We start from the raw sequence: 10,746 nt of genomic DNA on the forward strand, positions 1-10,746 counted from the left end.
CATCTGCGTAGGTTTTGTGCAAAGAGGAAGGCCACAAATTAGAAGAGAGAACCTTTTTAAGGGGTATGTGTGCGCGCACAAAAAGTCACCGCATGCCAATGATCAACCTGCCACTGTCAACAACTAATACAACACGGATAGGACTGCTGCTAACACCCTTAACAAATTTTTAGGACCTAAAATATGCATTTTCATAATATTAGAAGTAACTTGATACCCCTCCAATAATTTGAGGACTAGCAGTGTATTTTACTCAATTTCAAAAGCCTACAAAGAAACCACCCCATCAGCCGCTGTATTACTCAAACAGTGCCGAATGTTTACTCGATTACAAATTTAGCCCTTCCGTATTTCTCTCCACCGCCCCGTGCCTTCCTTTCCTCTTCTCAGCAGTCTCACTCCGCCCAAGGCTGCTCTGCTCCATCTCTCCCACAGGCTAGCTGCAGACCTACAGACTACAGTGTACCACCACCGCCTGCCCTGCCGTGCCTCACACCTCTATCCCCCCCTCCCCCAACCCCTCTCCCCCTCCACCCCATCCGCCTCTCACGCGGGACGCCGCCATTGCCGTTCCCTTTCGTCCTCGTCGCCACATCGCGTCCCTCCCGCCTCCACCCCGTCCGCAGTCTTTGGCCATTGAGTTTGAGGTATGAGCTTCTTTTCTTCCAGCGACTAGTCAGATCCCACTGACCTTCACAATTTCTCGGTCTTCCCGTGCGCACCCGGCGCGCCATCTAGATCCGCCCCTCGGCGGAGGCTCGATGCCTCGATTTGCCTCTCCTCAGTTCTTGTTTTATTCTACTTTCGATGCTCGGAGTGGCGGCCTCCCTCGATTCTATTCTTGGCATTGTTTCTGGCTGGATCGTGCATTGGTTCCTGCATCGTGCTGGTAGTTTTTTTGGTTTTGGAAGAAAAATGTGCATTGTACCGGTGGTGACAAAAGGACCACTTCTGCTGTATCATTTTACGGTAGAATGGTAAATAGTAGGCCACTGTGGTATGAATGCACAGTTCAGCCCTGCAAGTTCCATAGCCGAGGGCAATCCAGTGATAATGACTGATCTATTGCTTCTAACTAAGACGGAGCAAGATCTGCAGTGTCGTTTAACTCCTCCAGGTGTTGCGTCAGTCAAAAGATCACTGTGCCTACTACACACTTCATACGATGTATCTGTTCCTTACTGTTTGATCTTCAGCTAACTCAATTCTGCCGTGTCCCAACTTCGATGCGTGTTCCAATTTGTTTTTCATTTCTATCAGTGAAGTTTAATGAAGGTTTTTTTGGCTTGATTTGTTGTAGGTTGATGATCCGTCGGAAAGGATGAACGGGAGTCGACAGATGGAACTCCACTACATAAACACTGGATATCCATACACCATCACCGAGAGCTTCATGGATTTTTTTGAAGGCCTCACATATGCTCAAGCTGATTTTGCTCTTGCCGATGCCTTCCAGGATCAGGTACAAAATATTGTAATTGTCTTTTAGTGCAACAGCTAGTTTCTTCCATTTCCTCAAACCCTTCACTGCATTGTTAGATTTCTCACTACTCCCTCCGTAAATAAATGTAAGGTGTTCTAACTTTTTTCTGAATCGGATGTATATGACGTGCTTTAGTGTGTTTGTTCACTCATTTTAGTCCGTATGTAGTCCATATTGAAATATCCAAAACATCTTATATTTGTGAACGGAGGGAGTACTTGGTAATGATGTACATATATCCATCATGTAATATTACGTGGCTTGTGGCTTTGGCAAAGGTCAGGTCACTCTTTATATATTCAGCTACTTTATATTAAAAATGATACTTATGAATCTACATATTTTTTCTCACAAGTCTATTAAGCACCTTCATTTTAAGAAAAAGAAAGAAGAAATAGAGTCACTCAACAATGGGAGATGATTTCCGAAAGCTCACCTGCACATCATTCAATGACTATAATACTGTCAATCATGACTTTAGTCACTATTTCATGCTTTCATCCATTGCTATCGTTTTCTTTTGCATTCCACGCTTATTTGTTGTTAATGTGCAGGCTAATCCATACTGGACGATGATGCAGACAAACTCGTATAAATACGGATATTCTGGCGCAGGAAATTACTATAGCTATGGACATGTGTATGACATGAATGACTACATGCATAGAGCAGATAGTGGACGCAGAATTTGGGATAACCCCATGCCTGTAAACAATACCGACTCCCCCAACATAGTCCTGCAGGGTGCTGAAGCTCCTCATGCAAGTGCAAGTTCTACTACCGAGGAACGTAAGTTCAGTACTTTGGAGATATGGTTTTTGGAAGTTGAAATAATCATTATTTTAGGATGGAGTAGAAATCATCATTATTCTGGGATGTCAGCTACATAAACATCTCTGGTTAGGTACTAAGGATCATTACAATATTATTCAAGTCAGCAATATGCTATACCTGCAATTAGTGTATCGTTGGACATGGTTACAGGCTGGTTCAATCAGCCACTTATGCTATACCTGCAATTAGTGTATCATTGGACATGGTTACAGGCTGGTTCCATCAGCCACTTATGCTATACCTGCATCAACACACTTCACTGGCTATTGTTCTTCCACGTTTTTGCTCTTCCTTTCTAAGAGGACTAGTAGCACATATTTTTGCTTACTGTTAGTTATATAATATAGGAAGTTTGTTAGTGTCAGACTATTAGTGACCGCCATCGTATGATCGGATTCGTTGCTAATGTTGACCAATTGGAGCACAGTTGATCGGATGCTTACAGGAGGAAAGAAAACAGAAGTTCGGAAGTGGGTTTAGAATACCTGTCTTTTGTTATAATCATGTGGTTATTTCGTTATGCATTTACAGATTACTGCAAACTTGTTAGACTTGGTCATGATACTGATACTATTTGTAACTGTTTTACTTGTTACATACTCCCTCCGTCCCAAAATAAGTGTCGTGGTTTTAGTTCAAAATTTTTGAACTGGTTTTAGTGTTCAAAATTTTTGAACTAAAACCACGGCACTTATTTTGGGACGGAGGGAGTAGTTATCTGACTAATGCCTATTTTGGAATACAAACTGTACATAAACCGCGGCACTGGATCAGCACATGCGATGTTCTTAATGGATTCTTACGCATTTAGGTACCACATGAACAGTAACCGACAATTTATAAAATTTGAACCTTTACCTGCTAGCCAAACAGTTGCTTCAACGATACATCTTTACTTTGGCACTCTGATTTAGTTTTCACTTGCAGGCATCCAACAACCTGTGCACCAAAATTCAAGCAGTCCTCAGGTAAATAAGTTTTTCGAGCAGGCTTATGTTTATTTAACTGACTAGTATTGTCCTGTGAATGTGATAGTAGGCTACATGCCATGTATCCCCCCCCCCCCCCCCCCCCACACACACACCAAACAATAACTTGATACCTGACCATATCCCACCAGAACTATGTGGTAACATTGTTTATTTATTTCCATGTTTCCTATGTACACTTTATTTCTCATCTACCCAAAAGGTATTTCCTCATTGATTCACTGAAATATAATACTGTTTTATTTCCAGGTTGTTTGGCAAGACAGCATTGATCCTGACAACATGACATATGAGGTTAATGACTTCTCTTGCATGACTTGTGTAACCATGCTCTCATGCTCGCTGTTTCATGTAAAACCCACTTTGATATATGTGTCATCTTCTGCATCTGATTTATATGTTGGGTTCAGCTAGATAGGTAAAAGTCTGCAGTGGTTACACCATGCACAATTGGATTGATCAATTTATTGTTCTTATTTGGGTGCTTTGAGGACCAAAATACTGGACATCAAGGATGATGTGACTTAAGATGAAGAAATTTTTTGTTACTTGAATAATCACTTAGCAGTATTTTTGCTGTGCTTATCTGAAAGTACATGCTTGTAAAGTCACGAGTAGATATATACATCCACACATCACACTGCTTTTCTTTTGCTCCATGCACCGGAACTATTCAACTAACAATAGTACAATACTCTTCAATGGTTAAGCTCTGTGTCCATTAATCATTCGTTTCATTGTTAGTTTTCTTTGTCTCATCTTATTATTTCTGGAACTTGGTTCGCTTACAAGTTTTTGTTGACAGGAATTGTTGGATTTGGGCGAGGCAGTTGGAACCCAAAGTCGGGGTCTCTCCCAAGAAAGCATTTCAGCACTTCCAATCACCAAATTCAAGTGTGGTTTATTTTCAAGGAAGAAAAAACGCCGTGAAAGGTTAGATGTTGCTGCAATCTCTTGGCATGACTTTGTCCTACTTTGCGCGTGCCCTCTTGGCATGCTATAGGCCGCTGTAGGTTTAGGCTTTTAGTTTTCGGCTAGGCAGGTTTACCTTGTAAACTTTTGAAGCATGCCATAATAGTTCCGTGTGCATTGACACCGATGCTGCATCTTGAGTGCAATATTCTGTTTGAGCTCTTTTACGGTACCCTGGTACTCCCTTAAGAAGGGATGGAGTGCCACTAAAATCTGGCCATCCACCTGAAAGGGTAGTTTGGTCATTTTTCTCATATTCTTAAGCAATATCTTTCACATCAGATCTGCTATAAATTGTTTGGTAACGCGTCTGTTTATCCATGTAAAAAAAAGCGAGTACCCTAAAAAAATCGGGTGTTTATCGGCCTATAGGCGTGCCGCCATCATCTCATGAGCTGTTACGCACGAGGCTGCCAATGCTATCCCTTGGCCAGATCAACCCCACACATGAACGTCCACCACTTGGTCAACGCAAGCATGATGGAGCTCCAGCCGACCTAGTGATCCCGCCTCGCCCTGGTCCTGTCGCTTCAGCGTTGCCCTGGTTGGTGACCATACCCAGCTGACGCCGCTTGACAAGTACTTGAGCAGCCATGCCTTCATGGCCGTCTCTCCCTGAGACTCTGATGCGGGGATGGCATGGCCGCCGCCGGCGTCTATCCCAGTGAAGAATTAGGGTTCTAAAAATAATTAATCACGTCAAGTTGAAACGTTATTATGTAGCAGCCGTACTGATACGATAAATTAATTGCATCTAGATTACATTTTTACCCCTAAGATCGGGGTACTCCCTAGCTTTTTCAGTTGGTACTCTCTTGTACACTTGTTGGAGTACCGATTAAGATCATCCATCGGATTAACAGAAATGGAGGGCTCATAATCATTTAGGGGTACTGTAAAAGAGCTCTTCTGTTTTTCGCTTACCTGTAGAGGACGCAGTTACAGCAACCTGATTCTTAAATGGAAAGGAAGATATGTAACTTTTAGAACTTTCATATGGGTAACAAACAGGTGTGTAATCTGTCAAATGGAGTATCGGAGAGGGGATCTGCAGATGGCACTCCCCTGCAAGCATGTGTACCACGCCAGCTGCGTGACAAAATGGCTTACCATCAACAAGGTCTGCGATAAGGAAACAGAACAATCCGTATCCGCTTCTTGTTTCTACCCCCTGCCTCTTTAGCTGACAGGAGTATGCATTTGCTCTGCAGGTATGCCCTGTCTGCTTTGCTGAAGTTCCCGGCGAGGAGCCCAAGAGGCAATGAGTTATGTGGCAATCACGAAGTTCTTGCGCTGGGACGACGTACGCGTGATCTCTGCTTGAGGGCAGCTTGCTTTGTGCCCTACCCCTTCCCTTTAGACTTGTATATTAGGACCATATCACTAAATATAGGTTATAAGCAGATGTAGCTGGAAGCCGGAACCGCTTCCCAGAGGTTTGCCGTAGGCTGTAGAGTTTGACCGTGAACTATGACCACGTGGTAGAGCTCGATCGCGCATGCTTGTGAGGTGTTTTGTTCACTGCAAAGAGGCATGCGCTTGTTTCTGTTAACTGTATTTGATTAAGATTTTTGTGGACAGAGGAAAGATTCATTTGTTACAACCTTGTGACTGAGCTTGCATTCCTTGTCAGTGATGTGTTTGTGACTGAAACTCTGAGCTTCTTTTGGGGGAGGCTAGGCTCAGCCAGTTTTGCGTTGCTCCTTCTTTTCTCTTGGGATTTTGTGTGTGTGGCTCCTGTTTTTGTCTGTAGTTGGATGAACTCCTGTATCCACTTTGTACCGGTGACCACTGCTCAGCTACGGACCTGTCCAGTGCAGGTACAATTTTTTGGGGAGCCTTTGCCAGTTTTGTGTGTAGCTCCTGTTTTTATCTGCAGTTGGATCAACTGATGTATGCACTTGTACTCTGGTGACAACTGCTCAGCTCTGGACCTGTCGAGTTGAGGTAGTGCAACTTTTCTTGGACAGGAAGATTAACCTTTATTTAGCTCACAGAACCAGGAAATCAGGGGATCATCCAGCCACACAGACGGACTGATTCTGGTACGTGGAGCTGAAAGATAGTGTGCCTCTCTAGGCCAGTGCTTCACAGAATGGTGTTCAAACTCGGATTTGCTATTTCTTAGGTGCCTGAAATTCTTTTTCGTGTCGGCCACTTTTTTCCTTCTTGGCCGGACCTCGCCGGAGAAGAAACAAGCTTGCCGGAGAAGAACTAGCCCCACCATCTATTTTAGGATGAAGTCATGACCCCATTATCTATCTTAGGGGTGTGGATGTGTAGGGGATCACCGAAGGTTTTCATGGGTGGCGCTGGGCTTACAGAAGTGTCCTGGACGGTGGCCAGCAACGGCGATAGGGGGAGGTTAACGGGAGGGCGGGGCGGTGCCCGGTAGTGTCTGCCGGCCGCGGGTGGTGGAGGCCGGCGGTTAAGCCGCTGGGGTGTTTGGAGGAGGAAGAAGAGGGTACCCGGAAGAAGAAAGGGAGGAGGAAGAAGGGGGTACCCGGAAGAAGAAAGGGGGGAGGAAGATAAACAATACCGCGATCTATTTGAAATGAAGATATAGTGGCTGTTGATAAAAGTGACCGATGGCTCTTTCAGAAAGAAAAAAGTGACCGATGGCAAAAGAAATTTCAGGTACATGGATAGAGGGTCCCGTTCAAACTTGATGTTGATGGCGATCACCTATTCACCTGATGGCGCATCGTTGGCCTCACAGACAGCTCTCCTGCTTGACCACGGAATCGTGACACGTCCCTCCAAAACATGAAGCCGTCAACTTCCTTCCTTCCGGCACGCACGTATGTTCCCGTGATCCCGTCTATACCCATCGAGACACAAAAAACTTACCGCTCTCCGTTGACCAGGAGAGGAGAACTCCTCTCGGGACGGTCGCGACCCCCCCCCCCCCCCCCCCCCCCCCTGCGCGCCATGGCCGCTTCCCGTCGCGCCCTCCGCTTCGTCCTGCTCCTGCCGGCCATCCTCGCCGCCCTCCTGCCGCCGGCCCCGGCCGCGGCCGCGGGGCCGACCAGGGTGTCCCTGGCGCTCTACTACGAGTCGCTCTGCCCCTACTGCTCGCGCTTCATCGTCACCCGCCTCGCCGGGATCTTCGACAGCGGGCTCATCGGCGCCGTCGACCTCCTGCTCGTCCCCTACGGCAACGCCCACGTCCGCGGCGCCAACAACACCATCTCCTGCCAGGTGCTGCCGCTAGCCCTCTCAGTGATCCAGTCCCCGATTAATTCCCCCCTGAATCATCCAGCTCACAAATTGATTCCTAGCTAGTTACTGAATTACCCTGCCACGAATCTTTTGTTCTCTCTGCCTTGGTAATTAATCGACGCCTCCGACCAATCTCGTAGAGCAGCTAGCTTCATAATTAGCGGCTCATTACTGCAGAAATACTTTGAACGGTAGTGGTGGCAGTAGCGTGGCATCATAGCGGCCAAGGCGTATTGCTGCTAATTAGTCGCCGTCATGCCGTTTTTTTACTGGTTAGAGAAACAAGGTGGATCCGTACTAGTATAACACTTGTCGAACGCGCGGCCCAAAACGTTTGGCATAGGCTCAATTTAGCGCGGCCCATTTGCTATTGTTTCTCTTTCTGTTTGTTTCTGCCTTGTACGCAAGGAATAACACTGAAATTACTTTGCAACGAATATCCTGTTCTCTTGCCTTGGGCCAATTCCAAAGCTAGTTTCTTGATTTTGCGGGCAGAGATATTTTGAAGGTAGTGGTGGCAGCAGCGTGGCATCATAGCGGCCAAGGCGTATTGCTTGCTGCTAATCAGTCGCCGTCATGCCCTTTTCTTTACTGGTTAGGGAAACAAGGTGGATCCATATACGATACTAGCAAGATACTTGCCGAACGCGCGGCCCAAAACGTTTGGCATAGGCTCCATTTAGTGCGGCCCATTTGCTATTGTTTCCCTCTCTGTTTGTTTCTGCCTTGTACGCAAGAAATAACTGAATTTGTATTATCAACAAAACAAGTGCACGCACCTGGCTGCCTTGTCTAATTGTCTTACTTACACTAGAGCTACAATGACTTCTCTCTCAGATCTCAACTAGTAATGCCGTACCACTACAACCCACCAGCCCACTACGCATGAGCATGGTTTGCGATGATTCTAAAAGAGGAGGAGAACATGCTTTGCAACCGTCACCTACAATCATGTATTCCTACGGTGATTAATGGCCTGGTTTTCGGGCAGACCACAAGTTAGGCTCTCTCCACTACCAGCCCTTCCACCTTAGAGATCTCTTGTAGTTTTCAGCTTATGGAAGAGTTACTATAATTCACTGCAAAGCCACTTCCATTGAGGTTTTGTATTTGCTAGCTTTTAGAAACGCCACTAACAATCCTCAACAAGTTGCTTACCTTCTGGTTTATGCGACCTAAGTGTACCGCACCTAGTGCTTTTGCCTAGAATGGAAACTCTTCCAGAAGAAACAAGGTTCATTGGAGTGTGCAATAGTTTTAGTTTTACAAATGCATCTTGAAATCCTCATCATTTCATCGTGCAGATGCTCATAAGATGAAATGGTGGGAACCACTCATCATTTCACATCCTCAAATATGCACCACATCGCCACACACGGCCGAGCAATTCTAGTTTGTCCTTTAAACCACCTCGCTGCACACGTGGCGACCAGCCCATCACCCTAATCGCCAATATAAACCCCTCATTGCCAAGTTCCTGCACTCACTCCAAGGCTCCACCTTCTCCTCTGCACACTGATCTTCTGCCCATTGATCGACCGGACGAGCAAACCCCATGGCCACCCGCCCCCACCGTTTCCTCCTCCTCCCCGTGCTACTCCTGCTGCTCAGCGTCTCCTCCGCGAGCGCCAATGGCGATGTAGTCACGGCGGGGAGCGGGAAGGTTAGCATGGCGCTCTACTATGAGTCGCTGTGCCCCTTCTCAGCGCACTTCGTGGTGAACAGCCTCGCCAGACTCTTCAAGGATGGACTCCTTGATGCCGCGGACCTCACCCTCGTTCCCTATGGCAATGCCAAGGTGGACGCGCACGGTGCCATCACCTGTCAGGTGTGCCATCGCCGCGCGCCCAATCCGTTCCTCTGCTTCTTCCTTTGGTTATCTTATTATAGATGTTTCTTTGTTCAATCAGGGATCCTGGGTGTGTGCTTAGTTCTGAGTAGTACTTTCTAATTAGCAATGTTAATTACTGACTATTTAGCTGTGGATGGTGCTGATGCTCATACTAATATTGGGATTTTGGCTTGTTGCAGCATGGCCCCGATGAATGCCTTCTCAACAACGTGGAGGCTTGCGCCATCGAAGCCTGGCCGGATTTGGTAATTCATCCACATCTCATCATAATCTCTGCTCACAGCTTCACCACCAACGTATTGTTGCAACTTCATCAAGTTCTCAGCAAAGAATAGGCTGGACTATGATACAATAATCACGACGCGAACTTCGTATCAGTTATAGTAGTAATAGAATAGTCATTAGCTAGCTGTCGTCACTTCCCCAGGTCCAAGTTCTCACCTCAAATCTAGACAGTTCTGCTACAAGTCTGGAGAATTTTGTTACACATACTCTTTGATATGATAGCTACTTGTCACTGGTTGCAGAATGTGCATTTCGGTTTCATCAACTGCGTGGAGGACCTGGTGATGAACCGCAAGCGCGAGGAATGGGAGTCGTGCTTCCAGAAACAGGGGCTTGACCCCAAGCCTGTCATGGAGTGCTACAACAGTGAGCATGGCCACAAGGTCCGTTCCCCTTGCCTCTGCGTTGTATCATCACATACATTTTATAGGCAATATTGCTAACCACAGTGTTCGTATTTTGCTTGCTCCATCTAGCTTTCGCTCAAGTATGGGAAACAGACTGATGCGCTTGTGCCCCCGCACAAGTACGTTCCATGGGTGGTGGTTGATGGCCAGCCGCTGTATGAGGTAAGCAACAACCACTCTTCTCAAGTTTTTGATCCAATCATGATGGAAGATTTCACATTTTACTAACTGTTTGCTCAGCTTCATGTCGGAGTTTCACCATATAAGCATACGCTAGTTCTTGAATCATGACGAGCTTGTTTGTTTCAGGACTACGAGAACTTCGAAGCTTACGTCTGCAAGGCTTACAAGGGCCATCCTCCCAAGATTTGCCAAGGGCTGGGCCGTGACTACCCAATCGTACAACAGGTGGTGGAGGCTGGCAACGGTGTCACCTACAACTCCGGCGATTTCGAGCTGGATGAAGGGGTCGACGACAAGATTAAGATTAAGATGGTCCAGGGTGATGACAATTGATAAATTGTATATGTCTCCTTTCGGGGCTCCTATACCGATACACGTGAATATAGGGCCGTTTCATCTTTCTGGTCAGGTTAATTATAGCAGTATTGCTAAAGCACATCTAGATAATAAAGTGAGTTATGGTGATGTAAATTCCTGTTCAAGTTAATATGGAGATATACGTGAGCATTGTGAGTTTTA

At 46.1% G+C, this 10,746-nt stretch overlaps 2 protein-coding genes across 3 annotated transcripts; both read left to right on the plus strand.

Annotated features, from left to right (window-relative positions):
• The first annotated feature begins 371 nt into the window (after window positions 1-371).
• Window positions 372-5,881, plus strand: LOC125528495 (E3 ubiquitin-protein ligase BIG BROTHER). The gene is made up of 8 exons (XM_048692957.2): window positions 372-647; window positions 1,301-1,462; window positions 2,038-2,272; window positions 3,245-3,285; window positions 3,556-3,600; window positions 4,112-4,239; window positions 5,290-5,398; window positions 5,490-5,881. Exons 2-8 carry the CDS (start codon window positions 1,322-1,324, stop codon window positions 5,541-5,543), a joined length of 753 nt encoding a protein of 250 aa, XP_048548914.1. The 5' UTR covers window positions 372-647; window positions 1,301-1,321; the 3' UTR covers window positions 5,544-5,881.
• Window positions 5,882-7,182: 1,301 nt separating this feature from the next.
• LOC147976109 (gamma-interferon-responsive lysosomal thiol protein-like) lies at window positions 7,183-10,746 on the plus strand. Of its 2 annotated transcripts, none has more exons than XM_087518547.1 (5): window positions 7,183-7,479; window positions 9,532-9,597; window positions 9,880-10,020; window positions 10,114-10,206; window positions 10,354-10,746. In XM_087518547.1, exons 1-5 carry the CDS (start codon window positions 7,210-7,212, stop codon window positions 10,558-10,560), a joined length of 777 nt encoding a protein of 258 aa, XP_087374673.1. In that variant the 5' UTR covers window positions 7,183-7,209; the 3' UTR covers window positions 10,561-10,746. The 2 variants fall into 2 exon arrangements, with proteins under 2 accessions (XP_087374673.1, XP_087374672.1); XM_087518546.1 differs by lacking the exon at window positions 7,183-7,479 and adding an exon at window positions 8,977-9,328.

This window comes from Triticum urartu, chromosome 4A (assembly GCF_056163025.1).
Source record: "Triticum urartu cultivar PI428250 chromosome 4A, HENAU_Tu73, whole genome shotgun sequence".
Classification (NCBI taxonomy): domain Eukaryota; kingdom Viridiplantae; phylum Streptophyta; class Magnoliopsida; order Poales; family Poaceae; genus Triticum; species Triticum urartu.

Coding starts and splice junctions, on each gene's coding strand:
- LOC125528495 (XM_048692957.2), top strand. CDS start 1,322: ATGAACGGGAGTCGACAGATGGAACTCCACTACATAAACACTGGATAT. Junction 3,286..3,555: donor AAAATTCAAGCAGTCCTCAG/GTAAATAAGTTT, acceptor TTTTATTTCCAG/GTTGTTTGGCAAGACAGCAT. Junction 4,240..5,289: donor AAGAAAAAACGCCGTGAAAG/GTTAGATGTTGC, acceptor GGTAACAAACAG/GTGTGTAATCTGTCAAATGG.
- LOC147976109 (XM_087518546.1), top strand. CDS start 9,056: ATGGCCACCCGCCCCCACCGTTTCCTCCTCCTCCCCGTGCTACTCCTG. Junction 9,329..9,531: donor ACGGTGCCATCACCTGTCAG/GTGTGCCATCGC, acceptor GGCTTGTTGCAG/CATGGCCCCGATGAATGCCT. Junction 10,207..10,353: donor ATGGCCAGCCGCTGTATGAG/GTAAGCAACAAC, acceptor TGTTTGTTTCAG/GACTACGAGAACTTCGAAGC.